Consider the following 14,086-nt stretch of genomic DNA (forward strand, 5'->3'; position numbering starts at 1 on the left):
TTTCAGGTCTTCCATATTGCTAATTTAGCAAAATAACTACACCCCTTCGACTAAACCTGTACTTTAGCCCAAATATAAACAGTTGGGAAGAGAAAACCTCTCCCAGAGCTGAGAACCAAGAAGTGATCAGGTCAATCATCCCGACCAACCTGGGACACTGTAAAAACAGATTTACCAGATTTTCAGACTCAGCAGAGAATGGACACCCCTCCCCCCTTAGGATCCAGGTGTACCGGATGCATGTTGGTGGCTATATCCAAATGTATTATCCTCCATTGGAGGTCAGCTGTCTTCTTATCAATAGGCAGTTTGTATAATGATCGCCAACATCCTTTTGGGGAGGCCCCTGGACCAAACACACCCCCACACCTCACCAATTTGACCCCTTCCAGGGAAGAGGTATGGGTCACTTTTAAACAGATTTTGTACATAGCCTTCTTTCCCACCACCTTGGACTCCCCAGCTCCGGGGTATGGAAGGAAAGCAGCATCCCCACATCCTCCTCTAATGTCCCCACTGCAGCACTAACATTCAGCGCAGGGAACACATAATCCAGACCCTCTGTCCACCGATCAGAGTTGGAAGTATCAGTCGCATGCTGCCGATGAAGTACTGGCAAGGAATCACAGACCTCAGCAACGACCTTCCTCAGTAGGCGAGATGATCAGATCCCCCCCCTCTTTCTTCCAGCTCTTCCAACAATCTGTTCCTGCTCCGCATCAGATGACCCAGCTTAGTACACCCCACACCTAACAGGCATGAACGTAGGCTGGCTGAACCCAGAGCACAGGACTGGATGGCAGTGTTGTAAAAAAGAGGCTCTTCAAAAAGCCACATCCCTGGTGACGTGCAGGCCTTATGGGACTTGACAAAAACTCTCCAAGCCTGCATAACAGACTCATAAAATGGAGTCAGGCCAGGCAAAACACCCCCCCCCCCAGCTTTAAGAGGAAACGGTGCTTGTCTAAACCCAAACAGCCTGCTCTCCTCATCAATTTGTATGCTGATTCAACCCAGCTAGAACCGTCTCTGTACAACAATCTCTGGGCTGCTTGGAGCCGGAAAGCCGTGATTCTAGAGGAAATGTCCACCAGGCCTTGCCCACCCTCGTGCAGTGGCAGGTACAGGGCTGCAGCTTTAATCCAGTGTTGTCCAGACCAGAAGAAATTGACAAGGGTCTTCTGAAGCTCTTGTATCAGACCACCCGGTGGCTGTAAATTCATTAGTCTGTGTCACAGTGTAGAGGCAGCAAGATTATTAGCTACCAGGACCCTTCCCCTATAAGACAACTGGGGCAGCAACAATTTCCACCTTGACAGTCTGGCACACACTTTCTCCACTACACCCTCCCAGTTATTTTTCTGAAATACATCAGAGCCTAGAACCCCCCCCCCCCCCAAAGTCTTCATCCCATCTCTGCCCCACGAAGCCCCCCTGGTAACCGTGGAGCAGACCCCGTAAGCTGACCTGCCCACAGCGATTCACTCTTTTCCCAATTGACTCTAGCTGAGGAGGCCCCCCTCATACACCTTTAGAGTGTTTGAGAGAACCTTAACATTCTCATCCCCTGTAATAAAACAGTCAGGTCATCTGCAGACACAGACAGTGCTGTCATAGGTCCCTTCATAACCCCTGGCTCAGAGAAACCAGTAAGCCTCACTCTAAAAAAACAAACCATTGGTTCAATTGCCAGACAATATAACTGTCCTGAAATTGGGCATCCCTGCCTAATACCCCTATGGACGGGGATTGGCAGCTCAAATCACCCCACACCTTCACCATACATGAGGCCCCAGCATACAGTAAGCTCATCCAAGACAAAAAGACATCCCCAAACTCAAAGGCTTTCATTGTTTTGAACAATTACTGGTGGTCCACAGTCAAAAGCCTTCTCCTGATCCAAAGAAACCACACTCACATCAGATAGTTTACACATATCTAAAACATCTCTTATCAGAAACAAGTCATCAACAATAGAGTGGTCAGGTCCACAGTAAGACTGGTCCTTATGGACCAACAGCCCCAGATACTCTTTCAACCTGAGAGAGAGACATTTAGATACCATTTTATATTCTGCACACAGCAATGCAACAAGTCGCCAATTAGATACAAGAGCCAAACCTTTTTTGGCAACAGTGAAAGCACCGCACATTGACAGGATACAGGAAGAGAACCCTCATGAAAAGATTCACACACCACTTCATAAAGATCCTCCCCAATAGACCCCCAAAAGTGCTTATATAACTCAGATGGTAAACTATCGATACCAGTGGCTCAGCCTGATTAGAGCTGCATGACTGCTGTGGACAGCTCCTGCAGCGTAATGTCCAAAGCAACTCTCTGCTCAGAGCCCAAATGAGGAAGACTGTGTAACAACTGTTCAGCACACAGAGAATCACAATCCTCCGCCTTATAGAGGGCAGAGGAAAAATCCACCCCATGTTGGCGCATTTCACTGTCATCCGTGCTCACCTTCTCATCAGGGAGACGAAGGCAGACCATCTGTTTACGTTGCAATGTCCACTGTCCTAGGTTTTAAAAAAGCACTAGGAGCATCCATATCCTTGAGGCTAGCATAATGAGACCTAATCAAGGCACCCTTCACTCTTTCATGTAAAAACCACCTCAGTTCATGTCTCTTGTCCTGTAAGTTCATGACTAGTCCAGGGTCGTTCTGAGTGAGCAGCTTCAATTCAATAGACTTGATGTCCTGTTCAAGGGCCCTGATAGTCTCTTTAACTTCAGTATGAGACAGAGCAGTATACTGTTGACAAAATAATTGTATTTGGGCCTTCCCAACCTCCCCCCATTGTCTCAAGGACTCAAAATTCCCTTTTGTAATCCTCCATTTTTCCCAAAACAACAAAAACCTGTCACAAAACATGACATCATGTAACAACTTAACATTAAAATACCAGTAAGGTGACCTTCGTGCACAAGTGAATATCAACAGTAACAATATGGTGATCAGAGAAACCAACAGGAGTAATATCACACCTTCCAACCCTACTACAGTAGTGATCAGATACATACAACCTGTCTAACCTTCCAACCCTACTACAGTAGTGATCAGATACATGCAACCTGTCTAACCTTCCAACCCTACTACAGTAGTGATCAGATACATACAACCTGTCTAACCTTCCAACCCTACTACAGTAGTGATCAGATACATACAACCTGTCTAACCTTCCAACCCTACTACAGTAGTGATCAGATACATGCAACCTGTCTAACCTTCCAACCCTACTACAGTAGCGATCAGATACATGCAACCTGTCTAACCTTCCAACCCTACTACAGTAGTGATCAGATACACAGAACCTGTCTAACCTTCCAACCCTACTACAGCAGTGATCAGATACATGCAACCTGTCTAACCTTCCAACCCTACTACAGTAGTGATCAGATACATGCAACCTGTCTAACCTTCCAACCCTACTACAGTAGTGATCAGATACATACAACCTGTCTAACCTTCCAACCCTACTACAGTAGTGATCAGATACATGCAACCTGTCTAACCTTCCAACCCTACTACAGTAGTGATCAGATACATACAACCTGTCTAACCTTCCAACCCTACTACAGTAGCAACCTGTCTAACTCTTCCAACCCTACTACAGTGTCAGATAACAACTTCCAACCCTACTACAGTAGTGATCAGATACAACCCTACACAGTAGTGATCCTGTCTAACCTTCCAACCCTACTACAGCAGTGATCAGATACATGCAACCTGTCTAACCTTCCAACCCTACTACAGTAGTGATCAGATACATGCAACCTGTCTAACCTTCCAACCCTACTACAGTAGTGATCAGATACATACAACCTGTCTAACCTTCCAACCCTACTACAGTAGTGATCAGATACATGCAACCTGTCTAACCTTCCAACCCTACTACAGTAGCGATCAGATACATGCAACCTGTCTAACCTTCCAACCCTACTACAGTAGTGATCAGATACACAGAACCTGTCTAACCTTCCAACCCTACTACAGCAGTGATCAGATACACAGAACCTGTCTAACCTTCCAACCCTACTACAGCAGTGATCAGATACATGCAACCTGTCTAACCTTTCTGCACTGACACCACCTTCATTACCTTTAAGCAATGTGTACTGCCTAACTGTTGCATTCCTTACTCTCCACACATCAGAAAGCTCAAACTCAGTTAATAAACCAGACAGGCAAGTGGCTGACCGCAGATGAGGTCAACAGTAAAATCTACTGTAGAATTCCAGTCCCCCCCTAAAACTATACACCCCTCTTGATCACACTGTCTTAAGGTTTCCTTTATTTGATCAAATACAGCAATACGCTCTGTACCCTCATTAGGAGCATAAACATAAAAAATACAAATAAAAAACATAACATCCACCTTGACCAATAAAACCCGGCCCTTGACAATCTCTGTTATTGATACCACAGTCACCCCTAAACCTGAGGAAAACAAAATTGCCACCCCAGCACTGAAATTAGTACCATGACTGAGTCCATGCTGCCCTTCCTACCACATACCCAGTCAACCTCTTTAGCCTCATCACTATGTGTCTCCTGTAGAAAAACTACATTAAGTCGTTTCTGTTTTATTACTTCTAATTAGGTCAACCGATTAATCGGAATGGCCGATTAATTAGGACCGATTTCAAGTTTTCATAACAATCGTAAATCTGTATTTTTGGAAGCCGATTTTGCCATTTTATTTTTTACACCTTTATTTCATCTTTATTTAACTAGGCAAGTCAGTTAAGAACACATTCTTATTTTCAATGACGGCATTTTACGTAATTATGACATAACATTGAAGGTGTTGCAACGTAACAGGAATATTTAGACTTATGGATGCCACCTGTTAGATAAAATACGGAACGGTTCCGTATTTCACTGAAAGAATAAACGTTTTGTTTTCGAGATGATAGTTTCCGGATTCTACTTAATGTCCTAAGGCTTGTATTTCTGTGTGTTATTATGTTATAATTAAGTCTATGATTTGATAGAGCAGTCTGACTGAGCGATGGTAGGCAGCAGCAGGCTCGTAAGCATTCATTCAAACAGCATTTACATGCGTTTGCCAGCAGCTCTTCGTTGTGCTTCAAGCATTGAGCTGTTTATGACTTCAAGCCCATCAACTCCCGAGATTAGGCTGGTGTAACCGATGTGAAATGCCTAGCTAGTTAGCGGGGTGCGCGCTATTGGCGTTTCAAACGTCACTCGCTCTGAGACTTGGAGTAGTTGTTCCCCTTGCTCTGCAAGGGCCGCGGCTTTTGTGGAGCGATGGGTAATGCTGCTTCGAGGGTGGCTGTTGTCGTTGTGTTCCTGGTTCGAGCCCAGGTAGGGGTGAGGAGAGGGACGGAAGCTATACTGTTACACTGGCAATACTAAAGTGCCTATAAGAACATCCAATAGTCAAAGGTATATGAAATACAAATCATATAGAGAGAAATAGTCCTATAATTCCTATAATAACTACAACCCAAAACTTCTTACCTGGGAATGTTGAAGACTCACGTTAAAAGGAACCACCAGCTTTCATATGTTCTCATGTTCTGAGCAAGGAACTGAAACGTTAGCTTCCTTACATGGCACATATTGCACTTCTACTTTCTTCTCCAACACTTTGTTTTTGCATTATTTAAACCAAATTGAACATGTTACATGATTTATTTGAGGCTAAATGGATTTTATTGATTTATTATATTAAGTTAAAATAAGTGTTCATTCAGTATTGTTGTAATTGCCATTATTACAAATAAATAAAAATCATCCGATTAATCGGTAGCGGCTTTTTTTTGGTCCTCCAATAATCGGTATCAGTATTGGCGTTGAAAAATCATAATCGGTCAACCTCTACTTCTAATACCCAAGCCCTCTTATTCCTGTCCCTTCCCCCATTAATACTGAGAGAACCAACCCTTAGTACCTCCATGTAGAAAAGAGAAAGGAAAAGCAGAAGAAACCACAGAGAAACCAGACAAGGAGAAAAAACACCCTATGAAGCATGATCATTATCATTGTTTTCATTTTCTCTGAACCTGACCATGCTTCCCACCACCTTTTTCTGCAGTGACAACAGTAGCACATTTCCTCAAGGCGAAAACGCTTCTTCTCACTCAACTGGTCTAACCCCACCATCTTCTGTAACATCACAGCTGACCTCACAAACTTATCTACATCCCAAAAATCTGCCAATTTGACAGATTTCCCAAAAGTCTGATCCAGGAACCCATTGACCTCCTCTAGACTGTAAATTGAGTCTTCATCAGCTGCTATCGTATCAGGAGAGATATCCATATCCTTCTCCTGATCCTCCTCAACTGAGGCCACAGACCACTGACTCCCCTCTACCACATCCCTCTCAAAACTCCCCACCTCACCCCTTCACTCGTACCAGGCATCTCCTCCACTACCTGGGAGACTAGCCCCACCTGAACCCCCTCCTGTACCCCATTACTCTTAGTGGGTATCTCCTCCACTACCTGGGAGACTAGCTCCACATGAACCCCCTCCTGTACCCCAGCACTCATACTGGGCAACTCCTCACCAGTCTGAGGAAATGGCTCTTCAGGTCTGTCCTTACCTTCTACAACAATATTTTGCTGCTGCATAGCATTCTCCTCTGGTACAAGTTTCAACTCCGTGCCCTCAACATGGACAACTTGTTCCTCAGCAAAAGGTGCTTTTGGCTGCTCAACCACTGTCGGCCCACCTCTCCCTACATCAGTGGGCCCAGGTGTTATGAGGACCACCTCTCCCTACATCAGTGGGCCCAGGTGTTATGAGGACCACCTCTCTCTACATCAGTGGGCCCAGGTGTTATGAGGACCACCTCTCCCTACATCAGTGGGCCCAGGCGTTATGAGGACCACCTCTCTCTACATCAGTGGGCCCAGGCGTTATGACGACCACCTCTCTCTACATCAGTGGGCCCAGGCGTTATGAGGCCCACCTCTCCCTACATCAGTGGGCCCAGGTGTTATGAGGACCACCTCTCTCTACATCAGTGGGCCCAGGCGTTATGAGGACCACCTCTCTCTACATCAGTGGGCCCAGGCGTTATGAGGACCACCTCTCTCTACATCAGTGGGCCCAGGTGTTATGAGGACCACCTCTCCCTACATCAGTGGGCCCAGGTGTTACGAGGACCACCTCTCCCTACATCAGTGGCCCCAGGTGTTACGAGGCCCACCTCTCCCTACATTAGTGGGCCCAGGCGTTACGAGGACCACCTGCGCCCCTCCCTCTGCTTTCTCCCTTTTTGGGCAAGCATATCGCTTATGGCCAACATCCCCACACTCAAAACACCGTTGACTACTAGTATAAGCCATATACAGTCTGTTGCCATACTTGACTTTAAACGATAACTCTAAAGTCTGCACTGACTCCAAAAACATAAACACCTGTCGCCGAAACGACATAACCTGTTTCAATGCCGGGTGTTGGAAACGACATAACCTGTTTCAATGCTGGGTGTTTGAAACGACATAACCTGTTTCAATGCTGGGTGTTTGAAACGACATAACCAGTTTCAAAGCCGGGTGTTGGAAACGACATAACCTGTTTCAATGTCGGGTGTTTGAAATGACATAACCTGTTTCAATGCCGGGTGTTGGAAACGACATAACCTGTTTCAATGCCGGGTGTTGGAAACGACATAACCTGTTTCAATGCCGGGTGTTGGAAACGACATAACCTGTTTCAATGCCGGGTGTTGGAAACGACATAACCTGTTTCAATGCCGGGTGTTGGAAACGACATAACCTGTTTCAATGCCGGGTGTTGGAAACGACATAACCTGTTTCAATGCCGGGTGTTGGAAACGACATAACCTGTTTCAATGCCGGGTGTTGGAAACGACATAACCTGTTTCAATGCCGGGTGTTGGAAACGACATAACCTGTTTCAATGCCGGGTGTTGGAAACGACATAACCTGTTTCAATGCCGGGTGTTGGAAACGACATAACCTGTTTCAATGCCGGGTGTTGGAAACGACATAACCTGTTTCAATGCCGGGTGTTGGAAACGACATAACCTGTTTCAATGCCGGGTGTTGGAAACGACATAACCTGTTTCAATGCCGGGTGTTGGAAACGACATAACCTGTTTCAATGCCGGGTGTTTGCAACCCAATGGGACAACCTTAATTAAATGTGCAAACATCCCATACCGCAATAACTCGCGCTCCAACAGCTCATTGGGAATAAACAGAGGTACATTTGAAATCGTTACCCTTGTTGACGGAGAAAAAAGCAGCGTAACTTGAATAACATTCCTTTAAGAAGTACACCATACTCAACCATACGATCAACCAGACACTCTTCTTTAAGAAGTACACCATGCTCAACCATCCAATCAACCAGACACTCTTCTTTAAGAAGTACACCATGCTCAACCATCCAATCAACCAGACGCTCTTCTTTAAGAAGTACACCATACTCAACCATACGATCAACCAGACACTCTTCTTTAAGAAGTACACCATGCTCAACCATACAATCAACCAGACGCTCTTCTTTAAGAAGTACACCATGCTCAACCATACAATCAACAAGACACTCTTCTTTAAGAAGTACACCATACTCAACCATCCAATCAACCAGACACTCTTCTTTAAGAAGTACACCATACTCAACCATACGATCAACCAGACACTCTTCTTTAAGAAGTACACCATACTCAACCATACAATCAACCAGACGCTCTTCTTTAAGAAGTACACCATGCTCAACCATACAATCAACAAGACACTCTTCTTTAAGAAGTACACCATACTCAACCATACAATCAACCAGACGCTCTTCTTTAAGAAGTACACCATGCTCAACCATACAATCAACAAGACACTCTTCTTTAAGAAGTACAATCAACCATCCAATCAACCAGACACTCTTCTTTAAGAAGTACACCATGCTCAACCATACAATCAACCAGACACTCTTCTTTAAGAAGTACACCATACTCAACCATACAACCATCAACCAGACACTCTTCTTTAAGAAGTACACCATACTCAACCATCCAATCAATCTTCTTTAACCAGACTCAACCATACGATCAACCAGACACTCTTCTTTAAGAAGTACACCATACTCAACCATCCAATCAACCAGACACTCTTCTTTAAGAAGTACACCATACTCAACCATACGATCAACCAGACACTCTTCTTTAAGAAGTACACCATACTCAACCATACGATCAACCAGACACTCTTCTTTAAGAAGTACACCATACTCAACCATACAATCAACCAGACGCTCTTCTTTAAGAAGTACACCATGCTCAACCATACGATCAACCAGACACTCTTCTTTAAGAAGTACACCATACTCAACCATACGATCAACCAGACACTCTTCTTTAAGAAAAAAACACCACCGCGTTATTCATCCGTGACGCATAAGCAACATTCTCGTATCCCACCTTCTCTCCTACGGCGACCAGACATTTCTCCACCGTGACAGTAGCTTCAGTAACACACCTAAAGCCGTGCCGAAGTGACAGGGACGGCGTCCCCATGTGAGTCACCATCCCCGACAAAACCAGGGTAATTTCGACATGAAAAAAATATATACTTAATTCTACCACAACAACTAAATAAAACTAAGATAGCACCAGGAAAAGGAAATGTAAAAGAAAAACCAATATATCTGACTCTACACAACACTCACACTCACAATTCCCAGCATGCACCAAACACACTCAGCATGCAGAGAGAGAGACAGAGAGAGAGAAATCTGTAGTGTTTGCTTTCTAAATGGTTTATTACCTTACTCACAAATAAAGACATATCATTAAGTGGCCTGACAAACACACACACACACTGCTAATGTTGTTATTGTCCTATGTGACCTCTCTAGTCTCCTAATAACATCAGTGATATAACCACATAGAGTCATAAAGAAATCAGCCATAAAATCAACTAGAAAATAAATCACGAGTCCTACAACGGGCCAGTGTGTGTGCGAGAAAGGGTGTGTGGTGTGTGTCTACATACGTTTGTGTGTGTGTGTGTGTGTGTGTGTGTGTGTGTGTGTGTGTGTGTGTGTGTGTGTGTGTGTGTGTGTGTGTGTGTGTATGTGTGAGAGCGGGGTGCATAAACTACAATCTATCAAGCTCAACCTTTCCTTGACCTTCACAGACAGTTTGACAGTCAGCCATAGAGACCAATCACCTTATTGTAAGATGTTGTTAGCGAATGTACATGTGTGTGTGTGTGTAGTCTACAGCAGTAGTGTGTGTGTGTGTGTGCGTGTACCTGTAGTCTACAGCAGTAGTGTGTGTGTGTGTGCACCTGTAGTCTACAGCAGTAGTGTGTGTGTGTGTGTGTGTGTGTGTGTGTGTGTGTGTGTGTGTGTGTGTGTGTGTGTGTGTGTGTGTGTGTGTGTGTGTGTGTGTGTGTGTGTGTGTGTGTGTGTGTGTTTACCTGTAGTCTACAGCAGTAGTGTGTGTGTGTGTGTGTGTACCTGTAGTCTACAGCAGTAGTGTGTGTGTGTGTGTGTGTGTGTGTGTGTGTGTGTGTGTGTACCTGTAGTCTACAGCAGTAATGTGTGTGTACCTGTAGTCTACAGCAGTAGTGTGTGTGTGTGTGTGTACCTGTAGTCTACAGCAGTAGTGTGTGTGTACCTGTAGTCTACAGCAGTAGTGTGTGTGTAAGTCGCTCTGGATAAGAGCGTCTGCTAAATGACTTAAATGTAAAATGTAAATGTAAATGTGTACCTGTAGTCTACAGCAGTAGTGTGTGTGTACCTGTAGTCTACAGCAGTAGTGTGTGTACCTGTAGTCTACAGCAGTAGTGTGTGTGTACCTGTAGTCTACAGCAGTAGTGTGTGTGTACCTGTAGTCTACAGCAGTAGTGTGTGTACCTGTAGTCTACAGCAGTAGTGTGTGTACCTGTAGTCTACAGCAGTAGTGTGTGTGTACCTGTAGTCTACAGCAGTAGTGTGTGTGTACCTGTAGTCTACAGCAGTAGTGTGTGTACCTGTAGTCTACAGCAGTAGTGTGTGTGTACCTGTAGTCTACAGCAGTAGTGTGTGTGTACCTGTAGTCTACAGCAGTAGTGTGTGTGTACCTGTAGTCTACAGCAGTAGTGTGTGTGTACCTGTAGTCTACAGCAGTGTGTGTGTGTAGTCTACAGCAGTAGTGTGTGTGTACCTGTAGTCTACAGCAGTAGTGTGTGTGTACCTGTAGTCTACAGCAGTAGTGTGTGTGTACCTGTAGTCTACAGCAGTAGTGTGTGTGTACCTGTAGTCTACAGCAGTAGTGTGTGTGTACCTGTAGTCTACAGCAGTAGTGTGTGTGTACCTGTAGTCTACAGCAGTAGTGTGTGTGTACCTGTAGTCTACAGCAGTAGTGTGTGTGTACCTGTAGTCTACAGCAGTAGTGTGTGTGTACCTGTAGTCTACAGCAGTAGTGTGTGTGTACCTGTAGTCTACAGCAGTAGTGTGTGTGTACCTGTAGTCCTGTAGTCCTGTAGTCTACAGCAGTAGTGTGTGTGTACCTGTAGTCTACAGCAGTAGTGTGTGTGTACCTGTAGTCTACAGCAGTAGTGTGTGTGTACCTGTAGTCTACAGCAGTAGTGTGTGTGTACCTGTAGTCTACAGCAGTAGTGTGTGTGTACCTGTAGTCTACAGCAGTAGTGTGTGTGTACTACTGTAGTGTGTGTGTGTAGTCTACAGCAGTAGTGTGTGTGTACCTGTAGTCTACAGCAGTAGTGTGTGTGTACCTGTAGTCTACAGCAGTAGTGTGTGTGTACCTGTAGTCTACAGCAGTAGTGTGTGTGTACCTGTAGTCTACAGCAGTAGTGTGTGTACCTGTAGTCTACAGCAGTGTGTGTGTACCTGTAGTCTACAGCAGTAGTGTGTGTACCTGTAGTCTACAGCAGTAGTGTGTGTGTACCTGTAGTCTACAGCAGTAGTGTGTGTAGTCTACAGCAGTAGTGTGTGGAACCTGTAGTCTACAGCAGTAGTGTGTGTGTACCTGTAGTCTACAGCAGTAGTGTGTGTACCTGTAGTCTACAGCAGTAGTGTGTGTGTCTACAGCAGTAGTGTGTGTGTACCTGTAGTCTACAGCAGTAGTGTGTGTGTAGTCTACAGCAGTAGTGTGTGTGTACCTGTAGTCTACAGCAGTAGTGTGTGTGTACCTGTAGTCTACAGCAGTAGTGTGTGTGTACCTGTAGTCTACAGCAGTAGTGTGTGTGTACCTGTAGTCTACAGCAGTAGTGTGTGTGTACCTGTAGTCTACAGCAGTAGTGTGTGTGTACCTGTAGTCTACAGCAGTAGTGTGTGTGTACCTGTAGTCTACAGCAGTAGTGTGTGTACCTGTAGTCTACAGCAGTAGTGTGTGTGTACCTGTAGTCTACAGCAGTAGTGTGTGTGTACCTGTAGTCTACAGCAGTAGTGTGTGTGTACCTGTAGTCTACAGCAGTAGTGTGTGTACCTGTAGTCTACAGCAGTAGTGTGCAGTGTGTACCTGTAGTCTACAGCAGTAGTGTGTGTGTACCTGTAGTCTACAGCAGTAGTGTGTGTGTACCTGTAGTCTACAGCAGTAGTGTGTGTGTACCTGTAGTCTACAGCAGTAGTGTGTTGCGGGGGTCAGGTCTGATACTTCACACTGGGTCTCTGGTCCACAGTAGATCAGCTCCATAGGCTCCTCCTCCCTGGACCAATCCAGGCGATACTCTGCTATGTCAGAGCCTGATCCTTCAGGACTCTACAACACACAGAAACAACACAGAACCTTTAGAAACATTTAAAAATATATATATATGTATATAAATAAATGGTTGGACCAACAGCAATAATAATAGTAGTAGTGGACATGGGATTACCATTAACAACAAAAACACTATTAATCAGAACAACAATACATTAAAGCAATGGAAGTAGACCAGTGTCAACATGACTGAGAAGACACGGTGTGAAAAGAAGACAAAACACGATGGGAAATATCGACATTACTTTGCACTTTTCACTGGCTGTCCCTCAGGTTGTGGCAGCAGGACACATATTTGGCTTTTCACCCAATAAAGATTTTTTTAAATTCTTCATCTTTTATAGTTTCAAATTCTTTCTATTGAATTATAATTTTGGGAATGAAATATTCTCTTAGGTCTGAGTATTTGTCACAGTGTAATAGGAAATGCAGCTCTCTCTCTCGTAATTTGGAGGCAGACTGAAGTGCATATTGTCTCTGTTCTAGATGGAAGTGTAGACAGAGTGTAAAGAAGATAGATAGACAGGCAGTACCTCCCAGCTGACTGTTAGACAGGTGGTGTTGTTCAGAGTGATGAGTGGCGCCACACACTGGCCTGGAGGACCCGCTGCTGTCGTCACCTCCACCGCCTCAGAGTACTCTCCGAACTACAGGAGTAAACAGGAAACATACAGGTCACATGACAGGAAACACACCGGTCACATGACAGGAAACACACCGGTCACATGACAGGAAACACACAGGTCACATGACAGGAAACACATAGGTCACATGACTGGAAACACACAGGTCACATGACTGGAAACACACGTCACATGACAGGAAACACACCGGTCACATGACAGGAAACATACAGGTCACATTACATGACAGCTAACACACCGGTCACATGACAGGAAACACACCGGTCACATGACAGGAAACATACAGGTCACATGACTGGAAACACACCGGTCACATGACTGGAAACACACCGGTCACATGACTGGAACCACACCGGTCACATGACTGGAAACACACGGGTCACATGACAGAAAACACACCGGTCACATGACAGAAAACACACCGGTCACATGACAGGAAACATACAGGTCACATGACAGGAAACACACACACATTATAGGAAAAATAAAAACAATTATAGTAGCTGGCTCACAAATGATAAAGTCTGTTTGATCAACCGTTAAATTAGATTTAGGCTCAGCTCAGATCGGGCGCATATGAAACTTTAATCAATCAAACATGACTTTTCAAGCATGACTATTCCTGCATTCAAATCATTTCTATGATTGCTAAATGGGGCAGAGTGCCTTGACATGGCTGTAGAATAGATAGAGGCTGCAGCAGATGGTTGATCAGAGCAG

The 14,086-nt window shown here is 44.7% G+C and overlaps 1 protein-coding gene across 1 annotated transcript in view; it reads right to left on the reverse strand.

The window, feature by feature from the left end:
• The window catches only part of LOC124008046 (fibronectin type III domain-containing protein 3B-like), a 188,447-nt gene that overhangs the window by 28,308 nt on the left and 146,053 nt on the right, over positions 1 to 14,086 (reverse strand). The window contains 2 exon segments of the mRNA XM_046318952.1: positions 12,570 to 12,719; positions 13,256 to 13,369. Of these exon segments, the coding sequence (XP_046174908.1) occupies positions 12,570 to 12,719; positions 13,256 to 13,369 (264 nt within the window).

Source organism: Oncorhynchus gorbuscha, linkage group LG21 (genome assembly GCF_021184085.1).
Source record: "Oncorhynchus gorbuscha isolate QuinsamMale2020 ecotype Even-year linkage group LG21, OgorEven_v1.0, whole genome shotgun sequence".
NCBI classification, from domain to species: Eukaryota; Metazoa; Chordata; class Actinopteri; order Salmoniformes; family Salmonidae; genus Oncorhynchus; species Oncorhynchus gorbuscha.